Genomic DNA, 26,626 nt, shown 5'->3' with positions numbered 1-26,626 from the left:
TTTGGTACGTCGGCCACTTCACTATTGCCATCTGAGAAATCAACATCGATAAGTTTTTGCGAAAGATTTTTACTGATTTTAAATCTCTGCCTGTTATCCCACTTTTTGTTCTGAATTTCATCAATTCAATATCAAGCTCATGCAATGACAGTGCTACTTGTTTAAGAGGATGCTTTCACAGAATATTTAATTTTAAATTTTTTGGATTAAGCTGCAGAGATGAAAGAACTGTTAATTAAAACTTAAATTGATTTAAAAAAACAAATTTTGCTGAACACTGCTTACATCGCCATGTCTTTATAATGTAAGTAAACTTTTCTATTCCAAAAATGAGTAAAAATAACAACGAATTTTTGAAAATTGTTTATACTTCTAATCATGTGTACAACATTTTGTTTATATCTATGACACCAAAATTCTTTCAACCTTTGTTCCTCATTTCATAGAACTTAATAGATACAGTCAATGACCACATTATACACATTGCAAACAATTATATTCATTTGTTCAAACGTTGGTCTTTTTAAATCAATTTGATTTTTATAAAAAATTTCCTTTTCTGTCGCTTATACGGTTCTTTCAACACTACGAAAAATTTTTACACGCCTGACGTAAAAAGATCTAATTTGTTGTAAACGGGTAGGCACTGTCGTTGCACAAGATTGCCATGTCATTCATGTAATTCAGGGATAATTTATTACACCATTTCTCCGTGGATATATTTGATTGAATTTGAAAGAGATTAAAAAACTAGACTGTCATTGGATAAAAATGTATGTAGTAACCTTTTGAAAAGCAGTAAAATTTTTGTTTGTAGAAGTTGCTTCAATATTGCAGTAGGATTATTTGGAAGATTGCAAAACAGTAGGATTATTTGGAACGTTGGATATACTAGCTGAAAAAATTAGTTGAATTGATTGGGACCCTGCATCTGAAATAATAATGCAAAACAATCGACAAAAATAAAAGACTTAATTTGGTGACTGGAGAAGCGAAGATATTTAAAACTATTTAAATCAGAAGACGGAAAAAAATTAAAACAGGCAAGAAACTTGTATACTAGCGGAATTTGGAACGTTTACTATTTCAGTTAATTCGATTAAAACTAATTTATATTTGAATTAAGTCACAGACAAAATAAAGTGCTTCTATATTACAGACTAAACTTGTGCAATATTTTACTCGATTTTATCTGGCCTCGATATTGGAAATACGACGATTCACTTATCACCCCAAATGGCTTTCAAATTAGACGAATTATTATATTTCAATAATTCTTTGAAATTTCAGAAAATTCGATTTTTATTTGCTCAGTTTCTATAATTATTCAATTTATCAATGTTACCCATAAAAATTAAATGTCGAAACGTCAAAAAGTAATGGCAAAGTTCTCCTCACTGCAGAAAGCCAAAATATGATTCAAAATCTATCACAATGAGAACTTAGATCAATTAATTTTTTTTATTTTTATCACAGAATTTTAACAGTTTTCGGAAGAAAAAATTTTGTTTCACTTAGTTGATGCCGTTATTGAACTTGAACCAGTTATAAAATTTTTGACTAAACCTTGTTTTTCATAGTAAAGCTGAATAAAAATTGAATAAATGTCAGTGCGCGTTGCGGCAGCAGCAACCGCAGTTGCGGCGGCTATCTGGGGTGTAGCACCTATTTCAGTAACGCAGACAGTTAACCTCCAACCGGGCCCAATTGAGGATTTAAAATTTTTCAAGATTAATTAGACAGTTCAATTCAACTGGCACGCACAATTACCAGTAATTGGATGCGTTGGTTACCTTAAACTACACCTCCAAAGCGTTGCTCTGAATTATTTTCTTGAATTAACTGACAATGACCGTAACACCCGAACTGATGTGCTTGAAAGTCTCGCGTCTCGATATCTCAGTAAAAACCGCTTGGAACTGTTCAAATTGAAATTTCAAAAACTCAAATTAAATCAATCCAAAAAAGAAACTCAAGCGATTTTTCTTACCGATTTGAGTTGATTGGCAAATGTTGCTTTTGCTAATTCAGGCAGTAATGACTATTGAACTGGAAGAAGGCGTAGATTTCGTGAGAATTTTATTACGGGTATGCCAACGCCTTCACACATCAAACTGTTAATGCAACCAGACACGACTACGGTTATTGATCTCTGCTCCTCTGTTTCAAAACGAGTAGTCTTCAAAATCCCTCTTTTGATGAAAAACCTAACATAACTGGATTTACCGCAAAAACACAAGGTCAACAATATCGCAAAAACACAATATCAAATAATATCGCAGCAGCTATCACCAGTATGACAAGAGCAAACGAAAATTTGACTGCCGGTCAACGAGATCTCAGTTAACTGAGAAGGATGATTTCTAATCTGAACAACCGGAGATTAATTAATACTAACAACAGAGGAAGATATAAGGGAAAAAATACAATTCTTTCAACCAACTAACAGACAAAGTTTCCTTCTACCAACTAACAGAAAAAATTTCCAAAATCAGCAACAACAAAATAGTAGTTCCTATTGTCAACCATAACTTTCAAAATTAGCAACAGCAAAGTAGTGGTAATTATTATCAAACAAGATTCAAAAGAAGTCTTTTGAACAGAAGGCCAGGGTTTCGTTTTAGCACACCTATTTGTCGCTTATGTGAAAAACCCGGTCACACGCAGAATCAAACTATTGAAAAATCTCCATTGTCGGTGTCCTGAGGATCAGATTTGAAATTAAGTTTAAAAATTTATACCTTAAAAGGGCAATAAAATTAGAAAAAATATGATGCTTGATTCCCTCAAAACAAACCTTCGCTGAAAAGTAATTACAAATCTTCAACCAACTGAGCCAATTTTCAATCACAAATACAAATTGAAAAATTTTACAAAAAAAAACAATTTCTTTATCTCCAGGATATTTAAGTCTGTGGAGAAAGATCAACAAAATCAACAAAAATCAATCTTACTCACCTCGCAGCTCAGACACTTATTTATTCAATAGAGAAATATATATATTTATATGTATATATATATATATATATAGAGATATATATATATATATATATATATATATATATATATTTATATATATATATAGACATTTCAGATTGGCCACCCTTGAACTTAAGTAAACCCTGTTAAACTTCATTTTTTAAAAAAAAACAAACAAAGAAGCTTTTCCATAAAATACCTTCTTTTTCTATTACTAATCGTTAATTTTTTTAATAAAAAAACGATTTCTCATAAAAAGGTATAAAAATCATGTATCAACACAAGTGATTGATGGCAGAAAAATTTGTTAATATTTAATTTTTGGTACCGTTTCCTCGATTGGACACAAAAATACATCAACAGTTGAAAGACTTAATACTGCTCTTCAACAATTTTTGGCATTAAAATGAATTAGGATGTCATCTGAAACCTATGAAAGCAAACGAAAGCGGCTTGACATCCGATAATTTCGTTGAACATGTTGAAAAACTACTAATTGCAGCTCAAGGTGTTAAAGATATCAAAGATCAAAATTAGAAAACATTTAAAAAAAACAATCTTGGACAAAAAACTCGATCAAGACCAAAACATGGACCATATCTGCTCGTTTTTAGAGCACTAACAATAGTCACTGCTGGTCCTGCCTGGCATTGCATGCTCATTGGGAAGCATTTCTGGATCATGCAGTGGAACAGATCAAAACAGAGAAGATATTGACTTTGTTTCAAGTCAAATAGAAGGAAATAAAAAGCGATGGATTGAAAAAAAAAGAGGAAAATGAACGACAACATGTTCATAAATGCAGATCAATTGATGGACGTAAATATTTGTCAACAAAAAATTATCGAAACTGTTCCAGAAATTCTAAATAAAGTAGTCTCGTTAATTCGTAAAACCTTTAGCATATTGATGGCTTGCAATCAACTTTTCTACGCACGAGATCAAATGTTACAGTTTCAGAAAAACTTATTTGGATCGTTGTCCGGTCTCTTGAAGGAAATTAAATTTTACAGAACAGCAGTATTTTGCTACAAGCTTACATTTTCAAATTATAGCAATGGCTTTACTTCCAAGAACAGCTCTTGAAACAGTAGTATTTTAGCAGAAAAAAGCAAGTGAACGATCATCTCTGACAATACCTACAAATCAGCTCGTTACCTATTACGAAACAAAATTATCAGAAATGTTGACGTAGAGAGAATGGAATGTTCTTATCTTGGGCATTTTAATATGTATTTGAGCACAATGAGGAAAAATGACTCACTGACTTGAACAGAACTCGCACAATGTCAAGTATGTATAATCCAATTAGAGTTTGGAGCGGAAATTGAAACAAGATATATTGAGATTGGAGCTGACTTGTTTTCAAGTCACAATGCTACAGTTACACGCCTTGACATGCGTCTGACTGATCCACTCAAACATTTGCCAGCAAAAATACAAGCGATTGATGATTGGCCTCACATGGCAGCAATCACACAAGCACGCCAACATTTCATTGAAGATATTTACTTGAAAATGTCAGAATTTTCTGAGTATCAACGATTTTTGTTCGATAAATTTGATGAAGTCGCAGAGCCGATATTGAGTGATATGCAAACAGTTCCTACCAGACTAAGTAATAAGTTCACACAAGCTCAAATATGGAAATTTTCAATCATTATTGGAATATCGTTATTCATATTATCAAAAATTGTACATTTTTTATCAATCACTTAATTCACAAGTTTAGGAAACGTTATGCAAAAACTGATGATATCTGGAAAACGAGTAATACTATGACCTGACCAGTACTATTTGTTACAGATGATGAGTATCAATTTTTCAACATTCAACCAGACTGTAGAATGTGGAAAGAAATTTTTGTGAAAATCTTCCCCCTCATACAGTGGATCAATTCAACAAACTTCTGCTTCTCCGATGGACATGAACCTATTTTGTAAAAAGTTGACAAACAATCTTAAGCAACTCCAAATGAACAAGCAATAAAAAGTCACAGAAAATAGAATAACTAACAACGACCTGAATATTTACAAGAATGTCCTCAGGAGGTAATAAAACACAAACACGCAAGTGTTTTTACAATTTCAATGTTATATTCAAAGTACCTAAAAAGAGTCGCAAAAAGCTTATTGTAGATAATTAATTTTTAAAGTTGATTAAAATTTTATGGTGGTTGCTGCTAAAGTGCATGAAAAACAGATTGCATTTTTTAGAGAAAATTTTATAGACTATCATGATGGAGTAAAATTATTAAAGAGGCGCAGTGTCATGGACGAATTTCCACAATTTTTTTCTTATATATTCCCTTCTAAAATCGCACAATTTCCTTCTAATAAATTTTATTGAATTTGAAAGAGATTAAAGTACTAGATTGTCACTGGATAACATTGTATGTAGTAATTAATGAAAAGTAGCGGTATTGTTGTTTGTAGAAATTGCAGTTGGATTAATTGGAAGACTGTAGAACAGTTGGATTATTTGGAATGTTGAGTATACTAGCTGAACAAATCAGTTGAACTGATTGGGACTCAGCATCGAAACAGCATCTGAAATCAATATGCAAAACAATAATTTTATGAAATAACTTAAGTTTCAACACTACAATATCTTTTTTTCAGAAATCTGCCGAAAAAGCATCCAGTTTGCCGTAAAAGAGTAGGCACTGTAATTGCATAAGCTTCATGTTGTATGATGAATTTCAGAACCAAACGTATGATAATTAACATTATTTTCCATTCTAAAAAAATCTTTATCAAAACACTTCTTGATGAATTCTCACTTAATTTACAACTCCTTTGCCTCTGCAGCTTTAACCATTGTCAATTCGAATTTTAAATGGAATAAATTGACCTTCGATTTGTTATTTTAGCTCTAAAGTTTAATTCTAAAGAACTATTGATCTCACCGTAGGTACTGAGTGTTGAGCTTAAATTTAGTAAGTACGTTAATAATAAGAAAAAGAAAAAGAATACCCCCAAATAACATCATGCAGCTCCTAATTACGGAGAACGTACCGCTACACAGTACACAGTTATATAAAATATGACATGGGTCTGAAGTGGTGCAATCATTATATGCACCACTCAATGAGGGAGGGGGCAGCAATCGCAAAAGAACCAAAATAATAGTAAAGGAGGCATAAAAATGTTAATGAGATATTTATTTGCTCTCAAATGAATTTTGTAGCAATTTTTTAGTCCCGTCGGTCTTTTTTAATGCATTTTTTGGATCAATTTTTGTCTGACTCATTTGACTTGTCGTCCTCAAAAACGGGATAAACATGTAACGACCAGGGCTCATTAATTGCTCTTAGCTTTCAGCTCACTAGCTTTCAATCGTGGGATTCACAGAATTTGTTTTGAAGACCTATGCTCATGGTGCGAAGGGCGGTTCTTAGAGAGTGCCCACCCCCACTGTTGCCCCCTTAATGTCGTCACCTCATCAGTCCCATGGTGCAGTCCCCTTGCCTTCCCCCTCCCGCTGCGCTCACTTACGCCCTTTCACTTTACCTAAAACTAGGCTCACTCAACCCTGCCTAACTACTGACGCATCCAACCGCTCGCTGGTTGTTTGAAAGAAATCAGCCCGGAGTGAGTCGGTTGTATTTATAATTGTTTAAATCAATTAAGAAATAATAAAAACGGTTGGTAGTATCTCTTTCGGCTACAGAGGAAGGCCAAAAGGTAATCTGATCTTTTTTGTTTGTAACGCCCCTCTCTAGTTAAACAGAAAAAATTCGAAAATTATCTCAATCATGGTAATTTTACAATAATTTGGGAGGGGGCTAGTTTTAACTGGGGGAGTGAATTAGGAAAGACCCAAAATTCTAAGTAATTGGTTTTTCCATAAATTTTCCCGAGCGGCTCTCCTCGAGACATGTATGTTTTTTCAAGAAGGTTTCGAAGTAGTTTTCTCAATTTATTCCACGTTGTAGCTTACAGTTTGCCATAAAATTGGCATCTGAAGCCAGATGCTCAACTTCAATCGGATTAATTTGGCATCTGAAGCTCAATCGGTATATAAACCCGACTTAAATCGGCTTCTGAAGCTCGATACGTGACCTCTAACACATGCAAACTTAACATTCTGGTGGATGAGCAAAAAAGTTTTTGATTCATATGTAGTAAAAGAAAGTACCTAACTGAACAATGTACGGAATTTTTGAAAACTGCTGTCCAAGGGATCAAAGCCTGTAGACAAAATGTTTTTCTCCTCTATTACTCTTGTGTTGTCTTGAATAAATGCAATAATCTGATAAAATCCGCAACTAAACTTAATCAAGTAGTCCTTGTCGATAATAAACGTCTAAGAACCCTGTAGATAGTGGTAAACAAAATTAAAAAAGCAAAATCTGAAATTAAGGAAACGGTTATCGCCAACACTAGTGCCGTAGAAACTACTGTACACCAACCAGCTCTTTGTCTGAAAAAAGATCATTGAGGCGCCAGCTGTAGAGGGTATAAGATTAAGAGGAGTGCCTGAAAGTTCCTCACGAAATGCTTGGGAGAAACAGCAAAACGATATAAAAGGGGTTAAACAAAAGTTGGCCGTCATGAACGTGGACTGCGAGATCATTTAGCTGAGACGTACCTGACCACAGCAAGAAAACGGAGCCAGGACATTTGTGTTCGATTTTTGAAATGATTGGCAACGTAGACTGTTTCTGCAATCATTGAAAAAGATAGACAGTACACAAAATTCTTCTACGTAAGCAAAGAACTTAGCCATGTGGACGAGCAGTATGAAACGCAACTATTGAAAACAGTTAATGGACTCTGGTGTTGATCGAAAGAATCTGAAAATCAATTACCAAAAATTTTTACAACTTGTCCATGGCAACCGGGTCAAAATTAAAATCGAATCCTCAAAATGACTAGAATTTGCCAAAGATTCTTACTTGTACTTGTCTTCATTGTGCGAAGTCTGTTGGATATAAACAGGAAAATAAACTTTCGATTTCTATCACTGCTTTTAATTACTGTAACATCTTCTTCTTGACTGAAATCTGGCTGCTAGCCAAATTCCTGACAATGCTCTCTTTATGAATCAGTTTTTATTTCATCAATCTGGCCGTGACTCCCACAATGGCAAGACAAAGCACGGCAGAATATTGATTGCTGTCATAATCGCAATAAAACACAGAAGACTCTCTCTTCCAGCTCAACCAAAATCATGCCTTCAATCATGGGATTCACAGAATTTGTTTTGAAGACCTATACTCATGGTGCGAAGGGCGGTTCTTAGAGAGTGCCCACCCCCACTGTTGCCCTCCTACTGTCGTCACCCCATCAGTCCCAGGGTGCAACCCCCTTGCCTTCACCCATCCCACTGCGCTCACTTACCCCCCTTCAATTAAGCTAAAGCTAGGCTCACTAAACCCTGCCTAGCTAATGACGAATCCAACCGCTCGCTGGTTGTTTGAGAGAAATCAGCCTGACGTGAGTCGGTTGTGTTTATAATTGTTTAAATCAAAGAAGAAATATTAAAAATGGTTGGTAGTATGTCTTTCGTTTACTGAGGAAGGCCAAAAGGTAATCTGATCTTTTTTGTTTGTAACGCCCCTCTCTAGTTAAACAGAAAAAATTCGAAAATTATCTCAATCATGGTAATTTTACCATAATTTGGGAGGGGGGCTAGTTTTAAGTGGGGGAGTGAATTAGGAAAGACCCAAAATTCTAAGTAATTGGTTTTTCCATAAATTTTCCCGAGCGGCTCTCCTCGAGACATGTATGTTTTTTCAAGAAGGTTTCGAAGTAGTTTTCTCAATTTATTCCACGTTGTAGCTTACAGTTTGCCATAAAATTGGCATCTGAAGTCAGATGCTAAACTTCAATCAGATTCAATTGGCACCTGAAGCTCAATTGGTATATAAATCCGACCTAAATCGGCTTCGGAAGCTAGATACCTGACCTTTAACACATGCAAACTTGACATTCCGGTGGATGAGCAAAAAATTTCTTGACTTACATGTAGTGAAACAATGCACCTAACTGAACAATGTACGGAGTTGTCAAAAACTGCTGTCGACGGGATGAAAACCTTTAGACAAAATGTTTTGCTCCTCTGTAACTCTTGTTTTATCCTGAATAAACGCGATAATCTTATCAAATATGCAACTATATTTCGTCGACTAGCCCCTGTCGATAATAAAGTCCTAAGAACCCTGTAAATAGAGGTAAACAAAATAAAAGAAGCAAAATGTGAAATGAAGGAAACGCTCATCGCCAACACTAGTGCCGTAGAAAGTGATGTACACCAACCAGCTGTTTGACAAGAGATCATTAGGGCGCCATCTAAAGAAGGTATAAGATTAAGAGGAGTGCCTGAAAGTTCCTCACGATATGCCTGGGAGAAACAGCAAAACGATATACAAGAGATTAAGCAAATGTTAGCCTCCATTAACGTGGACTGCAAGATCATTGAGCTGAGACGTCTCTGACCACAGCAAGAAAACAGAACCAGGACATTTGTGTTTGATTTTTGAAATGATTGGCAACGTAGACTGTTTCTGCAATCAGTGAAAAAGATGAAACAGTTTAAAAAATTCTTCTACGTAAGCAATGAACTTAGCCATGTGGACGAGCAGTATGAAACGCAACTATTGAAAACAGTTAATGGACTCTGGTGTTGATCGAAAGAATCTGAAAATCAATAACCAAAAATTTTTACAACTTGTCCATGTCAACTGGATCAAAACTAAAATCGAATCATCACAATGACCAGATTTTGCCAAAGATTTCTTTGACTTGTCTTAATTGTGCGAATTCTGTTGGATATAAACGGGAGAATGAACTTTCCTGAGCTATCACTGCTTGTAATTAATATAACATCTTCTGCTTGACTGAAATCCGGCTGCTAGCCAAATTCTTGACAATGCTCTCTTTATGAATCAGTTTTTATTTCATCCATTCGGGCGTGACTCCCACATTGGCAAGTCAAAGAACGGCGGAGTATTGGTTGCTGTCACAATCGCTATAAAACACAGACGACTCTCCACTCGAGCTCATTTTGTAGATTTAATTGTTTTGTTCTCGTTCTGGCAGTTTACAAAGCGCATCTTTGTTGTATTGCGCACCCAAATCGAGTCCTTATCGAAAATTATCCAAAAGGCTCGTTGAAATACTTCACTTTCTTAAACATGCATTCTTCGAAAACTGCTGCACTTCCACTTTCAATATGGGAAATATTAATAGTTCTTGGACCCGAATTGTTTCCAGAGATGATGATGACAAGGCTGTTTTATTCGAACTTTTCTTTGAGCAAGACTGCCAACAACTTATCACAATAGAGAACAGCTCGATGTTATCCTAAACAATAACAGTGCATTGATACTGACGTATTAGTCGGTAAGTAATTGAAATAGCTGCACGACTCTGACCATTCCCTTTCTCTGATGAAACGTTCTGGTCTCAACTGGATACTGTGGTCCAGAGCCACTAAAACTTCTTCATATTTAGACCTTAATGTCTTTGCATACTCAAAGGACGACTGGACATCTCCTTGTTAGCGTATAGAAGAGAACCCTTTCATTTCATACTGCTTCAGCAATGTTGTCGTAGTTCTGCAACTTTGGAAAGAATGGCTTCACAATTGTTTCCATCTTCAAATTCCAAGGCGGATGAAGCACCAAATGTCATTTGCACAGTGGTTCAATCCTCAGACTCCAAATCTGCTCTAAAGGCGCTATACGCTGCTTCCGCGTATCTCTAGAAAGTTTACCCTCTCGAGACTAGAAAAACAAAGCTATTGAAGCGGCAATTCCAGATAGCTTGGCAACTGATAAGATGAACTAGGAGGCTTATGTTTTTTCCTCTGGCCGTCTCTCCGAGATACAGAAATGTCCGAAGGAGTTAAAAACCTCCTTTTATTTTCTGTCCGAGATTAATTTTGAAGGAAAAAAAATACTTCAAACAAGCTGAGCTCTTCAAAGTGTATTTTCAGTCAGTGTACACTAAGTGTGACAATAGAAGCCACTCTACACTTATCACTGACAACAATGAGTTCTCTATTCACTTTAACTGCGAGAAAATTAAGTTAGCACTGGAAAGTCTGCAGATCCAAAAGCTCATTTGCCTCGATATCCTGGGTAAAATGCCATTGAAGTCTCTCACAAATGTGCACCCGAAGTCTCTGTCACCTCTTTTGTTGTTCTTGATGTTGTTGTTTTTGTTGTGGCTTCCTGGGGTTTGACACCAGAGGCATTTCTCTCATAAATTCTGATTAGAACGATGTCCAAATGTTGCGACAGTCACTGTAGTCGCAACATAGTTGCCGTGTGCAAGAGTTGGAATTAGAGAATCTGTTGCCGACAAACTTCTACATCAGGTTGACTTTTCGCGATTTTAGACCGACAGGGTTGGCAAACTGATTTTTTCGTTTATTCTGTTATTGACTCTGCCTGTCCGGCAGACAAATGCTCCACGAGTCTTTTTTTTTTCAAGCACTTATAGCTTCAAACGTCGTGGACCTACCAGATTTAAGGTTGCGAGTGGGAATGATGATGTTATGTTCTCCTTCAGCAAGTATTTTGGACATGAGCAGAATGTCGTTGCACTGCATGAAGAGTGGAGGTGATAATACGTTGAGGAGACGTAGCTGTTGGAGGTAGCTTCGATTGCAGTCACAGCAGACCCATTTCAAGGCACGTCTTTGAAAGCTCTAAGTCTCTGTTTGAACCATGGCTCAACCGTACGCAGTTAATTCCATAGAACAATTTTGACAACAGATTGGATTTATATACTCCGACTTTGAAAGACACATTGACTTTCGACGAAACGTTTCTTCGAGGCAGGTAAAGATCCCTGTTGGCTTTCTTGAGTCTTTCGGAGGTGTGTAGAAGACGTGTCTTTAGTTACAAAAATACCAAGGTCTTCGATGGAGTCAGCGCTGTGCAGTTGACTTATGCCTAACATTGGATCACCGGACTGGTGGTGGATTTTCCTTCCAGCGCACTTTTCAATTGCCAGATCTATTTTGTTAGTCATCACCCAGTGCTGAATGCTGTTCAGGTCTTCTTGAAGTTTGCAATTCAGCTTTTCCTGTGAAAAGGAGGTTTAGGCCGTCTGCAAAGATGAATGGTTCGCTGAATTTCAACAAGTCAGGTAGGTCGTTGATGCAGATGCATAATAATAGGGGCCCGAGCAGGGAGCCCTGTGGGGCACCGCTTGTTACTTCGAGAGTTTCATAGGAACAATTATTCATTCGAACAAACTGCTCCCTTCCAAACAGGTAATCATGAAGGATTTCGAGGAAGCAACCACCAACTCCAATTGAAGCACGCTTCTCTGGTATGAGACGGAGTGGTACGCGGTAAAATGCCTTTGAGAAGTCGGAGTAAAAGGCGAGTACATTGTCATCCTTGTTGCACCCCAGTGACTGATGCACTCTTTGCAGAAATTTTACCATGTTGCTTAATATCGACCTTTTGCGCACAAAACTGTACTGATGATCACGCATGAACTGCACAAAATGAGTGTAAAGAGACTCATACATGCATGTTTCAAAGCACTTGCTGTCTATGTTAAGGAGGGATTTTCCGTGATAGTTGTTCATCAGTCTCTTGTTGCTTTTTTGGAGATGGGACTAACTGCGGTCGCTTTTCACTTCTTGAGCAATATTTTTAGTCGCTTGATGTTTTTGAAAAATTTTGTGGAGTGTTGAACTCATCTGCTCAGACGTTTGCTGGTACAAACTTTGCGGGATGCCATTGGGGCCTCGGGTCTTTTTTATATCTGGTTCTAGTAGGATGAACTTAAAATTGGCTTTCGAGATGCTGACATTTGTCAGCGTTGGATTCTCTATTTTAATATCTTCGATTCTGAGGAGTTCTTTGGCGGAGAACACTGAGTTGAAGAAAGTATTAAAAAGGAGGGCCTGTTTTGAGTTATATTTGCAGTTCTGCCGCCGTACACCATTTCAGATAGAAAGTTTGAGTCCTTTGTTAGACCTTTGAGATGCTTAAAGATTAGTCCGGTTGTTTGTGATCCTAGCAAATGATTCTGATTTTCTTTACGATCTTGTTCGATCAGTTCAGATACCAAGTTTTGGAGTTTAGCTACAAATGCTTTCCGATAGCTCGGGTAGGTCTCAAAACAAGCCTTTTTTTTGGGTCTCCAATTTTCGTAAGAAATGCGACGCGCTCAGTTTGATCCAGGGAGGGAGACATTGACGGTGCCTAGTTCTCGATGGGACATTTCTGCGTATGAGGTTCGCCTGGTATTCTTCGAGTTCTTCGTAGAAAATTTCACTGTTAGTGAAACATGTTGGCAGGAACGGAGTTTCCTCCATCTCACTGGCTATTTTGTCAACATCAGCTGAACCAACATTCCAATACAATTCTCTTGTACTATTTTGAACTATATGTGGTAATTCGATTGTGCCATTGGTCCTAATGTGGTCAGAAGAGTTGAAAACTTTCGTAAAAGCATCTGCATTTGTTGAAAACACGTTGCAATTTTGGTGGAAGACGACATCAAGAACGTTCTAGCTACAGGTTGGGATGTCAATCGATTGGCGGAAGAGTCTGTTTTCGAAGAATTGAAGTACTGAATTTTCTTCACAGTCAGTACTGGTCCAGTTCGTCCAATTCCTTTTGGGGAAATTCAAGTCTCCACAGACAAAAACTATGCAGTCTTTTTGGATGCAAGATAAAATTTTCTCAAAGTCTTCGGTTGAGTATCGATAGGGCTGGTCTTCGGGGGGTTGTAGAAGAAACAGCAAAATATTCATTACTTGTTTACTTGAATTTCGCATATAGCACAACTGTCGACGTCATCCAGTGCCAATCGACTACAGTAAAGGGCACTTTGGATAGCAATGAGTGTGCCGCCATTTAGATTCTTGTTTTCAGTGGATTTTCCATCTCAGCGAAAGATTGAGTAGTCATTCAACAGTAGTTCGGAATCGCTTATTTTGTTATTGAGCCTTCTTTCTCAGAGACAAATCACGGCAGGCTGGCATAAACTGATGGCATTTGATAGAAGGAACCGTCTTTCGTAATTCACCAGCCTTTGTACGTTGATCTGCAGAAATATCATGTGGTGTAGTCATGAGCTTGCTTCAGGACCTACGGAGTCGCTCGACTCAGTATCCACTTTGACGTTATTGTTAATAACTCAAAGTCTCCTATATTCAGTTTCTCTCGAGGCACACCGTCATTCAATAGCTCTCTTCTGCGTTTGAGGCATAGATTTTCTTTAAGCGCTTCTTCGTTGTTAATGCGTACGTGATATATCCATATTCGTCCACAGGTTTGTCTCTATTTTCAAAGGTTTTTTGCTAGGACCATTCTGGCTTCGTGTTCTGTTAATACGGTAATCAGAAGTGTTCTAGATTTTTCACGTTCCTTGCTAAATTTCCCGAGTCTCTTCTTTTCTTTTATCTGAGGCAGGACGCTATTAATCTTCCGAACATCGTTAATTTTTTCAGTTGTGGGGACAAGGTTCTCATCTCGAACGTGATTTTTTGACATCTTCGGGGATGCCTTGGATTCGGAAACTCTTCTTGATGTTGTGATCTTCATATTTATTGTCCTTTTTGAATTGCTTGTCTCATTCATTCATTTTGGGAATGCTCCGAGCAAATACTTTTGCAGAGGTGGTTTTTATCGCTTCTTCAACTTTAGTTTCTATTAACTTGGTCAAACTCGTCTTTAGCTGTTCCATTGTTGCCTCGAAGTTGAACTGCTCAAATTTTTCTTCCAGTTTATTACTCGTTCTCCATCGTATGAAGGTCTTGCGTTCGTTTTTCATTTACGCATTTGTTACAAAGGAGCATAGCGTTCATTCCAATTTTGGCAATGCGTTTGACAGCAACTTTTGTCAGGCCAGTGCTTGCTGATGTCAAGTGTATGTGGCAACCGCAAGCGACACAGTGATACGTTTTTTTTCGCTGGGATTGATATTCTTTTTACAGGTCTTGCAGTTGCGAGTAATGCTGATGTCGTGGAAATCTAACTGACCCTGGAGTTAACCAGTTCAGAAAGATTTACACGATCACAAGATTGCAGGAAAGAAAAGAATAGACTACCTAGTTAGCAGATCTTGATAAGCGTCTTTGCTGGTCTGAGGTTGTTCGTTTGTTTTTTCTCTTGAATCCAAGAAGATCGTCTATGATCCTCTGAACAAGAACCAAGAATTTCAGCTCTAGTGATGGGCAGATATGGAGAGCTTGCTTTCAAGCTGCTATTGTAGTACATCTCTGTTTCTTTTTTGACAACAGATCTCTCGAAAAGTGAATGACAGGAACACCAGATTTAGTCGCTAGGTACTGGTAAATATCAAATGCACGGTTTCTTTGCACGTAAACAATTCCAGAGAGGTTGCGGATCTTCATTAATTCGAAGATGAATTCCTCCTTGGAGAGCGGGGCACGTCTAATTTAGGGATTATGTGTAATCGAGTTGTTTATAACTTCGTTACTGGTGATAATACTCTCGTCTTTGTGGACACGCGATCTCAGAAAAATGCAAATTTCTTTTTCGGGGTCGGCTCTAGGGTTCCAGCTGAGACCTGGGGTTGATTTGACTTCAGGCTGTAATTGTCGTCTGATGTTCTCCCACTTTGCTAAAGCTCTGTGAAGACAGGAGGCAGCAACAATAACAACCATTCACAGATGTTGAGGGCCAGCATGGCTGCCCCACACACTTTTTTAGCTGACGAAAACTCCAAAGCTAACGAAAGAGTCTTGAAATCTTTTGTGACAGACGACTTTGTTCGGGTGTACAAAGATGGCGATGAAAAATCAGTGGCCAATTATAGACCGATAACTTCTGAGTTTCTTATAACTCAGTCTTTCTAAATTGTTCCAGTCGCTCTTTTTCTGTAAACTCAATGCAAAGCTCTTGAGCACAATCGTTCTAATCAGTATGGACTCACAAAAGACAGATATTAGGCTCCCAAATGATCATGTACCTTAGCGAATTATACGACAACTTAAACAGTGGGACTTTGGTGGCAATCTACTAGGACTTTTAAAATGCCTATGATTTAGTCTGGCACAATGCTCAATAGACAAACTATGGGTCCGTGGCATCCATGGCGGTGCGTTAAAGCTTCTCGAGAAAGATAGAAAACAGAAAGTACAAGTCAGAAATGCGGTCTCGTCTGATCTAGATGTCTATTGAGGAGTACCTGAAGGACCTGTGCTAGGACCGCTGTTATTCAATGTCTACATGAACTATCTTCCAATCTGCATCATGTCAAAATGATTCAGCCACGCTAACGACCACGAAATTGTTGGCAATAACGCAGTTACTTTGCAAATTTTTGCTACCAAAGTGAGCAGGTGGTGTGACGCTAACATGATGATATGGAACACCTGTAAAATTAAATTGTTTGTTTCAAGAACCAGTTTAAGCTCAAAATGAACAACTGTTACTTCGGCTACTATGGTGTAGAGAACGATTTTGGCGTCACAATTTCAAGGAATCTGACATGCTCTTGTTAGGCTGAGAGACGAGCGAGCCGGTGAAGCTACTCAAGCGTTTCAAATGATCTAACCGAACATTTCAGTCAAAACGAATTCGCGGTCGAAAAAGCAGTTATATCGTAGTTATATAGTTCTGATTATCTCATACGGTGGTGTTCTCTGGAAGCCATCTAAAAGTGACCTGAAGCTGATCGAGAAAATTCAACACAGCGACAGCGTCGATTATTGGAACTAGTAAAGTGAATTCCAAAGGACGGCACACTAGGCTGCGACTTCCTTCTCTATACTTGTATCACGAGCTCAATGTTGCTTTTTTGTGTTCCTGGACATTGTGAATGGAAGATACTTAGACTGAAATTATTAAGTGCAAAAAGTCAGAAATGGAAACCAGTGTACCCGAAGAAACATCAAAACTTTCACAACGAAAGGTTTATCAAAACGCAAACAATAGACTGACTTCTGGCTGCGGGCCAGAAAACTGGCCAAGTTGCCCATCTTCGCACTTGCATCGATGAATTAGAAATCAGCAAAGCCAAGGAGATGCTGATAAACATCTTCAAAATTTTCAGTTGCAAAAACGACTCCGGACGACCTTTACCTGGAGAATTATCTGTGGCTGTTCCAACTGCAATAATTTTAAAAGACTCGCTTTTGACTGAAACTGCTTAGGGACTTAAAACTTCCCTGGACTTGACCCTAAATGCTGATTTGTTATTATTATTTTTATTGTGCTGAAGCAAGTATGAGTATACGGTCAGAGCTTGCACACTTCTTGTGAATTACTTCGAGTTTGAGCTTGAGCTCAGCTCTTTTAGGGTTTTTATTAGCAGCAAAGTTCGGGTCTAAGTGGATTTAAACAATTCACAGAGCCTTTTTGATCCATTTCCCATTCATAGTTCTCTTAGCAATGTAAGATTCTCGTGCTGCAACATGCCCGATGATACTATTAAATTGCATTTCAATAGCATGTTTGTAAGACAGGCGATCGAATCCTTTTGGTAGTTTTGAAATAAAAGCACTTCAGAGCTGTACGACGAGGAAATCTCTATGAATGTCGGTAACGGAAAATCTTGTGTGTTGTAACGTTTGCTCTAGGTAAATCGAGAATATTATGGGAGAGTATTGGCGACAAAATAACAATTAACTCGAGGCAAATGCGTCATCTTAGCATCCTAGCCTTGGCAACGTTTTTACAGATGAACGACATCATGTTAGTTTCTTTTCTTGTTACTTCTAATATCAGTAAATGTGGGTAATGCACTTGGCACATTGTATGCAAGTGTGGAAACTGCAACATTAATCAGAAACTTATGAATCTGGACAATTGAATGGGAGCAATACCCTGAGGAACGAACTTCAAAGACTAATCTACTACTACTACTTCTAATATCTGTAACCCACTAGAGGCAGATGTTGATAATAGGAGCTCAGAATTTATCTAAGTTTAGAACCGACAAAGCTCGACCTGAAATTTTTTGTAATTGCTCTTGAACGAAGTTCACAGCAATTATTGTATAAATTTGTGTCTTTTTTATGCAAGCTTTTCACTTCACATTTTTGAGTTTCCGTGTGACTTTTACGCCCTTTATTTTTTGCGTTTCGCGTGATCGAAAATTCTCTCTCAATCACAATTTCAAGCAGCTGAACACAATTGGCGGCAATTTAATACTAAAAGTCAAATGAAAAGTGCGCCGAAACTGGTGTCATTTTTTACTCCAAATCTTATTAGTGGTGTATGTTAACCTCTGATGTGGTTATTTGAAGCCCACTATTGAACTTCTTAGTCCCATTTAGGCTCCGCCTCCCGACTGAAGCAGGCTGTAATTGATTAGAGCTCCCACTAGTCGTTCGAGAGCAATTTTTCTGACATTTTGTCGGTTATGTTGAGAACGTTCAAACTTGTAGGCTGATAAAATGTCTTGCAAAATGTGTAGCTTATAGAACACTAATTGTTCCGACTCCTCTTGAGGGGGGAGGAACTATATACTCAACTGGGTTTTTTTTGTTCAGTCAATTTTCGCCGATCGATATATTCATCGTAGAGATTTGAGACTGGTATCACTAGAAAGGTCGTCCAGCGTAGAATATGGAATTAAAATTTTTTTCCAATTTATAATTTTTACAGGTAGTTATCGAGCTTTAAAATTCTGAGAAAAGTAGAGTGAATTCACGTTGTTTTTATTCACATTTTCCGAAATTTTTGCCTAAATTTTTGTCAATTTTGCTAAGAGTTTGTTGAAATTTTCAAGAATAGTGTCGTTGAATTTATTTTTAAAGAGAAACAAGCCTTGTTGATTTTTCTGATTTAATTTCTTTGGTCAAAAACTCTTGGATAAATATTTCAAAATTCAGCCTTTTTCATCAAAAACAGCCCGAAATAAGCTATTTAGTCCACGTTTGATTAAATTTGTCGGCACTGCAACCTCAAACAACACTAACACAATCTTTGTAGACTCAGAAGGGGGTTATTCTTACTTCAACTTCCACTGACAGTGCTCTGTAATTAAAACTTTGTCGTTTTTTGCTAGCTTTACTCGTTTCTCATCAAAAATGCAGAATTTTGTTTTTGAGTTTTCAACCAACAAGTTATCTATATCTACAATATTCGAAAAATCAATAGTTCCTAACAGACAGTAAGCAATAGCAGGGCTAGTTTTAAGCCATCGTGGACTTTTACAATCCAAAAAGAATTCGTATTGCAATCAGTCGTTTTTTTTTTGAAAAAATACCTATTTTTATTAATAAAGAACAGAACATATAAAATGAAAGCTCAGGAGTGACATTTCCAGTTGGCTTCCTAAGAAGCTCCAAGCTATTGCATTTAGTTTTTTACTTGAAAGTTTATGATCGTTTCGACTTTTAAAAAAATTTCGGCTTTTTTAAATTGACTTTTATATAAATATTGGCTTAATGAACTTTTCCTCCATTTTTTTCTTAATTTGGTCAACTTGCAGCTTAGTGTCAGAAAAGAAAGAATGCCTCTTCAATCTATTGATTTGAAATTTAGTCTCGATTGCGTTTTTAAGCCTGAAGTTATTGTTTACTGGCTCTGATACCACTAGATTTCAGATTTTTTTTGTTTTTAGAAATTTGACAGTTTTTCACGTTCTCTAGTCACATTATCACAACACTGACAGTTCCCATGTCACATTATTAGCGTTCAAAATGAAGCACAAATGAACATATTAATATCCTTTAAGATACAGATTATCGTTCTAACGGCCTCGACACTTCTTTCTTCAAGAAATTAATTGAACTTTTTAATTTTGTCTTTAACTGCCATTTTTACATTTTCAAATCAGTTGTGTGAAATTTCCTGTATAGTTTTAGGTTTCACTGGCTTTTCAAGTAAGAATAGATGAGCCGATATTCTGATATTAGTAGATAGCTGATGGCTTTCATGACTTTGAGAACAATCGTTTTCCAAAACTAAAAAAAAAACTTAACTTCGCAAGTTTGTTCTTCTTATTTTTCTGTTTGGTACCTAATATCGTTAATTACAGGTCAAATATGACATTATGGGTGTCAGGGGAAGGTGTCAAAAGGGATTGAGTCCCAATTTTTTTTAAAAAAAATGCGTTGTGACCTTACTGACTTCGACACCAGTTTTTCACAAAAAAGTAAATTAATTTGATTTTTGTCATGTTTGACGTTCTTTTTGTAGACGCAAGAATTATTCTGGATGATTGCAGGCCTCAAAGATTCTTTCGGATGAATAAACGACCATATTTAAATATTTCGTTTCGTAATTGATGTTTTTCATGACTTTGGATATAATTTTGTTTCCAAAAAAAAATCAAATTTTTTACATACTTTTGCCCTTCTCTTTTTTGTCTAATTGTTACCTAGTCTCACTAATAAATGGCCTAATACTACTTCATTGGTGTTTGAAAAAGGCGCAAACGAATATATTTTGAGGGCCGAAATATGGCTTGACGGTTTTGACAGCGTTTTCTTGCAAGTTTCAATTGAATTTTTGTTTGTTGTTTTTTCTTTTAAGCCGCTTAAATGAATAAGGACAGGTCCTAATGCCCTTCTATAGAAGCATTAGTAATCGTAAACCTTTGTGATATTTTACTTGATATCTATTGATTTTAATTACTTTGAAGTTAATTGTTTCAAAAAAAAAATAAGCGAATTTTTTAACTTTACTGTTTTTGTTCTTTTTTGTCTAATTGTTACCAAACCTTTTTATGGACCTGTCCATATCTTTTCTGGTGATTTATAAGTTATTTTGTTTAGTTTTAGGTTCATCTGACGGTATGTTGACTTTGTTATTAATTTTTGTTTTTTAAAACGGACAAAAAGTTTTCGATGTATTTAATGTTTGTTGTTGTTTGATTTTGCTGTTCGTCTTGACTCGCTTTCTTATTATTGGCATATCAAAGCAATTTAATGCTTCAATTTTTACTCCACTGAGATATTTGCTTTGGACGCTATCTTATCGTTCATACACAATTTTTTTGAAAATTACTTGGGCCTTTATGGGTTTTTTGGTATTCCCAAAAAATAATTTTTGGGTTCTCTATCTGTTCCTTGTTTGGTAGACAATTATGCCGACAAAGTGTGGATGGGCCGGAACGTTATGTGCCACCGCACATTGCTGAGTCGCCTTGTTGTATTGAAAAGCCAACTGTTTCGTGTTATGTCGAAGTTTGTCGACGAAAGGTTTGATGAAGACAGCAGCATCTGTGACTGCAGATGTTACAATGACACGGACGCTAATCTAACAAAACTGTCGGAGTCGCTACTGTTACTTCACTAACACAAAATTGAAAATCAGATTGCTTTGGATTGAAGTTTAAAAAAGTAAAGTCTAATAAAAACAATGCAAAGTAAATTGAAGTGCGACAGTAAGGTGGCACTTCTACGTTAGTTTATTGTGTACACAAACAAGAAAGTCAAATTCTGACGAATTGGACAAACATTTTGGATCTCCGAGCGTACAAATGCAATTAGCTTGTGGGTTGAGGGCTAAATTGTGTTTTTCCATTATAGAAAAACATTTGAGTTTGTTTTTGCCCACTTTAAAGACGTCTCAAGATCATTTTGTATAGTATAAGAAGCTTTGCCGTCGTCTGCGAAAACGTAAAATAACATTTATTTTAAGCTTCTAATAATGCATACAAATTTTTGTTACAAGAATAATTATTGAATATTTTCAGATTACATCTCATGGAGCTCCTAGAATTGAAAGCCCTCTATGCATTTCACAATCTCCCTTGAAGTCTACTAAGTCTGCAGCAGATGATGTAATTCAGCTTCAATCTACATTCAGCGATTCTTTAATTTCTTTGGCCGAAAGTATCCCCACAAACGCTATTGTATCTCGCCTAGACCTTAGTGGCATCCGGAATTCTTTCGTCAATTCGTCCGAAGAACCATCAAATACAGTTACCCCACAGTCATGCTGGCAACGTGTATCTGGAAGTGCCACAGCTCAACTCAGAGAAACCCGAAAATTGACGGGAAGTCGCCAACCATTCAACAGCTCCGCGATCCAACGTAATGAAAAATCTGGTTATCACAGCGAGGATGAATTGGTTTTATCGAAGCAGCATGGAATGGGTGATAGATACCATAGCATGGACTTAGTAGCACGCAAATCAGAAAGCAATCTAATGGACGCCGCATTATTTCACACTAGACGTAGTGAAACTCTAATTCACAGTAAACGGACTAATTGGAGTGAAAATGAAAATGTGACCTCGGATGTTAACCGAACGTTTAATGATACTTTCTCGTGTCCAACGTCACCAGTGCCTCACATTTCATTACAAGCAATTGACAAGCAAAACTCAGATGAGTGTAATGAAGACAACGACGATGACGTTTTTCGCGCTGAATTCCAGCAGTCGAGTGAATTGCAAGATGAGAGATTGCAAGAAAGGTCAGCAGTTATACATGCAAGCCAGTAGTGCTTTTAGTAAATTCCTCTTCAAAAGGTTTTTACCCTACCCTTTCAACCTCTGACAAATGTCCTCGGGAGGCCTTTCAAGAAAAATATGAAACTTCTCTCCTTTCGGTCAGCAGGTCACAATAATATTTGCAATTACTTTAGCCTTTTAATTGCTGTTTTTGCTTTAGGGATCAGAATAATGAAACATGTGCCTCAACGCAAGAGTATGCGACTGCATGTGCTCCTTTCGATGAGTGTCAGCTGTATCTTCGGCGGAAAGCCGTGGAGGAACATCGCAAGTTCCGAAATCTTCAAGATCTTTTGACTTCTGGCTTGAATGAGTTGATTCTGGAAGTATCAGCAGGTTTGAATCCGAGCTGCTCCAATGGTGACGCATCAAAAAGTACACAGTTTTGTCCTGTTATTTATCTCCGAAAATTGATGGATTTATATGAACGAGTCCGGAGCTCTCAAAATGTGAACAAGTTAAATTTGTCAGAAAACTGTACGAGAAGTTTGATCTTACCGCTGTGCGATCAAGTCAGTGTGTTTGAGGCATCTACATGTGATAGTCAATTTCAAACACCTATGAAAACTACAGAATCCAAGTTTGTACATGCCAATAATACACCAAAGTTTTCCACTCCTCGTAAAGTATCATTGGTTCAAAGTTGTAAAAAAGCGGATGGTTCTTCTAACGTGTCTGGAAATATTTCAAACAGGTCACAAAATTTTCTCCTGTTGAGTGTTTGTGATTCTCAATTGGAAAATTCAATGACCAATTCGACTTCACAAGAGCGAAAGCGGCTTAAAGTTTCAATGAAGAGGTTGATTGGAGAATTGTGCTACAGAATTGATCGATGGGTCGTATCTTACGTTTTCAGGGTTAAAAAACCAGCTGACTGCCGAGCAAATGAGCGCAATATTGCAGTGGACAACATGAAGACATCAAAACTTCTGCAGAAAAGTCATTTTTATGGACATTCAATCTTCAGTCTAGAGGCGATGATAGATTTAGCAGATTCAGACAACCATGAGCTACGACTTGAACTCAGTAAGTTCTCAGTGTTTAGAAGGAAACTCTTTAGAAATAATAACACCTTGCCGGAATCAATTTAGCGCTCATAAAATTTATCAGATCAGTCGTTCTTGCGCGTGGTCGATACGAGGTTGCGCTATTTGTGAATGCTGCATTAATTTGAATTTTTTAAGTTCAACTAAAACCATCTTCAAAGACTTTCGTCTTTTTTGTTTTAAAAAAATGTCTTTCGGTCTTATTCTTTAGTTTTTGCTTACGCTTTAGTTGACGACTTTGCTTCACATTGATGTTTACGATGTTTCGGGCTCGAAATTTAATCACTGTTATGGGACAAAGCTAGGAGTTAATATCTGCAATTGATTTTTGGATGAGTATACTGCGCTCGAGGTTCACATTTTAAGGCGATTCTTTTTAGCTCGCATCTTATTTCATCATAACTCGCCGCCATTTTAACGTGTTTCAGAGAGACGAAAGAAAAAAGTGATTAGTCATCTTGTGACAGATTGCCAATTTGATGAGGGCAAGCATCCTGTGTTGATTATGAAATGTGTGAACCAGTTCGGTATTCTCGGATCGGAGGCTTCGTCATTGATATCTTCGCATTATTTGGTACAAATCATTTCGACCTTTGATCATAGCACTGTGGATACCGCTGACGTATCAGAGTTGAACCCGGAAGACATTATAAAGCTTTGCAAGTGTTTGCAACTTTTTAATACAAGTCAGAAGACAACTAGCTCGCTTTTCTTTTAACTAGACGGTAATTTCTGTAATATATTATAGAGCACTATTGTTTTGTAAAAAAAATTAAATGTTACTTTGTGGTAGGTTTTTACACTTTGTGAGATTTTAGTTTCGATTGGTTCTGCGGTGTTATTTGGGAGCTATCATCTGTCTACTTGATAGTTTCCACAATTAAGGGACGAGACCAACATTCGTGGTATCATTTCTGTGAATAGATTTCAAATCCATAGATATAAGAGATTTTGTCCAACGTTTTTGAAATCAACAATAATGAGACAAACTATTCAGCTATTTCGGTAACATTTGGTCATTATTCTGCCGTTTTTGAGCCTGAACGCCTTACTAGTCTCCAAGTATGCAATTCAGCGAAACTGTTGATAAGAGATAAATTCATGGTGTGAAGGGCGGTTCTGTGACCTCCCTTCCACCCCTGAACTTCACCTCTCCACTACTTGAGACCCCACTCCGCTAACCCTCTCCATCTCCCCCCTTCTAATCCTTGTCCGCATCCCTCCACCTCATTCCCTCTGAAACCTCACACGATCGACGCCCTTGGACCTCCACTGGGCAGTAGTAAGAAATAGGGGGGTCTGCCGCACACTTTTTAACACATTTCTACCAAAACCTTTTCCCCACCCAGATTCGAACCTACGCGTGCGAAATTCAAATTTTTTCGATCCAAAGACGTAACCACTGCGCCAAACCCCATTTTCTTAAAATCGATCCATGCTCTTTTGAACGTTTTCCCAACCTCTAAGAAACATTATTCACCTATGAAATAATTGCTAAACTTATCATTTCAAGTCAGTCTTGATGCACTTTGTCTAGGTTAATCAAACTACAAATTGTCTTTAAAACTTTTGAAAACCAAGGCAACTTGGCCTTTCAGGAACCGCGACTGTTTAATGCTGCAATTGTATCCCCTAATTTGGTTCGATTCCTGAGAGTAAAAGTTGTCTTTTTGTGCTAGGTAAAATTCATTACAGAAATATTATTTGTCTATCTTTTAAGGCGATTTCCTTTATCTTGTTTGGACTTTTCCCTTGTTAATTTTTCCAGTTTATTGGCTTTCGTACTGAAGAAAATTCCATTTCAGAAATTTTGTTTGTTTATCTTATCATGCAAATTTTTCCCTTCTCAATTCGTTTCATTTTCAATATACTTTTTGCTCAATCAGTTGAACAGAAAATTTTTTGTGAATCAGTTGAACAGATGAGTGTGTCAAAGTACTTGCCAAAACATTACCGATTCATAGTTTATTCGGCAAAGTTACTTGTACCGACAAAACTGACGCTAGAGACAAACGTTTCTTCTCAGAAAAAGAGAAAACTTGATTCAAATGAGATTTCACTCTCCGTTCAAAATCAAACGCGTGGCCTCGCTCATTGGATCGACTCTCACACAGACTACGACTTTGCAGTTATTTCTCAAGAGGCTGGCGCACAAAACACTTCTAACTGCTTTCGCTGGTGTGAAGATTTGAGATCACCAACACATCATGGTGTGCAGTGACAATCCGAAGCAGATGGAAAAGACAATCAAGGCGTTTGTTAGACACGAAGGCAAAGTATTGTATGAAATACGAACCCGGATGTTTATTCCTCAATAACCCCTGCAAATTTTTATCAATCAATTTCTCGGAATTGGTGCTGTGGACGTTGTTCGTCGTGGAGATCAGTTCGAACATTTTCTCAGAGCAGACGAGCTAGGACTTGAGAAAAGATCTAACGAAAAAATGGATATTGTCTGGGAAATGGAAAAAGCTTGCCCCGTAAGACCACTGCATCTTTCTTGTCTGACTGAAGATCAGCGTCGCCTGATGGCAAAAATAGAGAGCCTCCAGAGCAGTGATTCGCCATTTAAATCAGCTCTAGAATCTTACATTGATATTTTGGCTGCTGGTTACGGGAGCATAAGTATGTCTGAACACTCTGCGTTTTTGCAAGTACAGTGTGGACTCACAGAAGCTCAATGCAATTGTTGGGAGTGCTGGGAAGATTCGATTACCAATGAGAGCTCGGATGAAAGAGACCAAAAAACTGACAATATTTACTCTACTGAGCAAACAAATTACTGATAAGGAAAAAAATTAAGATCATAATTTGTAAACTCGATTAGTAAAACGGTTGGTCGTTCAATGATTCCACATCAAAATTTGAATAAAGTCTTAGAAAACTTCTCCGTTTGCTGTTCTCTGTTTAAAAACAACTCTGATACCAAAAATGCTTTTCTTGCAGTTTGCCTAACCATTGATCCAAAGTGCAGCCTCGGTGAAGTAAACAAAAAAGCACCTTTTGGTGGTCTAATAGGACCAGGTGACAGTTATTTGCACAATTACTTTAAACATTCAAAAATTGTTCGGTGTCACGCAATTTTTCATGACGCATACGGGTTTATGAAGTCAACCTATGACCTGGGGCCTGGCTATGTTTATGTTATACCTAACTTCCGTAATCATTTTCTTCTTGTTCACATTAGTGGTCTCCTTTACTGGATAGGATTCAAGTGCCAAAATTCTCAAGTTTTCAATTCTC

At 37.2% G+C, this 26,626-nt stretch overlaps 1 protein-coding gene across 2 annotated transcripts in view; it reads left to right on the top strand.

Annotated features, from left to right (window-relative positions):
- LOC142336041 (uncharacterized) overlaps nucleotides 1–24,173 on the top strand; it is an 89,795-nt gene extending 65,622 nt beyond the window's left edge. The window contains exons 3-6 of one of the 2 annotated variants that reach the window (XM_075384535.1): nucleotides 21,576–22,300; nucleotides 22,498–22,917; nucleotides 23,194–23,363; nucleotides 23,812–24,173. In XM_075384535.1, the coding sequence (XP_075240650.1) occupies nucleotides 21,576–22,300; nucleotides 22,498–22,917; nucleotides 23,194–23,363; nucleotides 23,812–24,101 (1,605 nt within the window). In that variant the 3' untranslated portion in view covers nucleotides 24,102–24,173. Of the gene's footprint in view, nucleotides 1–21,575; nucleotides 22,301–22,497; nucleotides 23,364–23,811 lie in introns of both variants that reach the window. The other variant, XM_075384534.1, reaches the window with a different exon arrangement.
- Nucleotides 24,174–26,626: the final 2,453 nt, after the last annotated feature.

This window comes from Convolutriloba macropyga, chromosome 3, assembly GCF_964194025.1.
Source record: "Convolutriloba macropyga chromosome 3, txConMacr16.3, whole genome shotgun sequence".
In the NCBI taxonomy this organism is placed as follows: Eukaryota; Metazoa; Xenacoelomorpha; order Acoela; family Convolutidae; genus Convolutriloba; species Convolutriloba macropyga.
The sequence above is the reverse complement of the archived record's forward strand: the minus strand, read 5'-3'. Positions and strand labels throughout refer to the sequence as shown.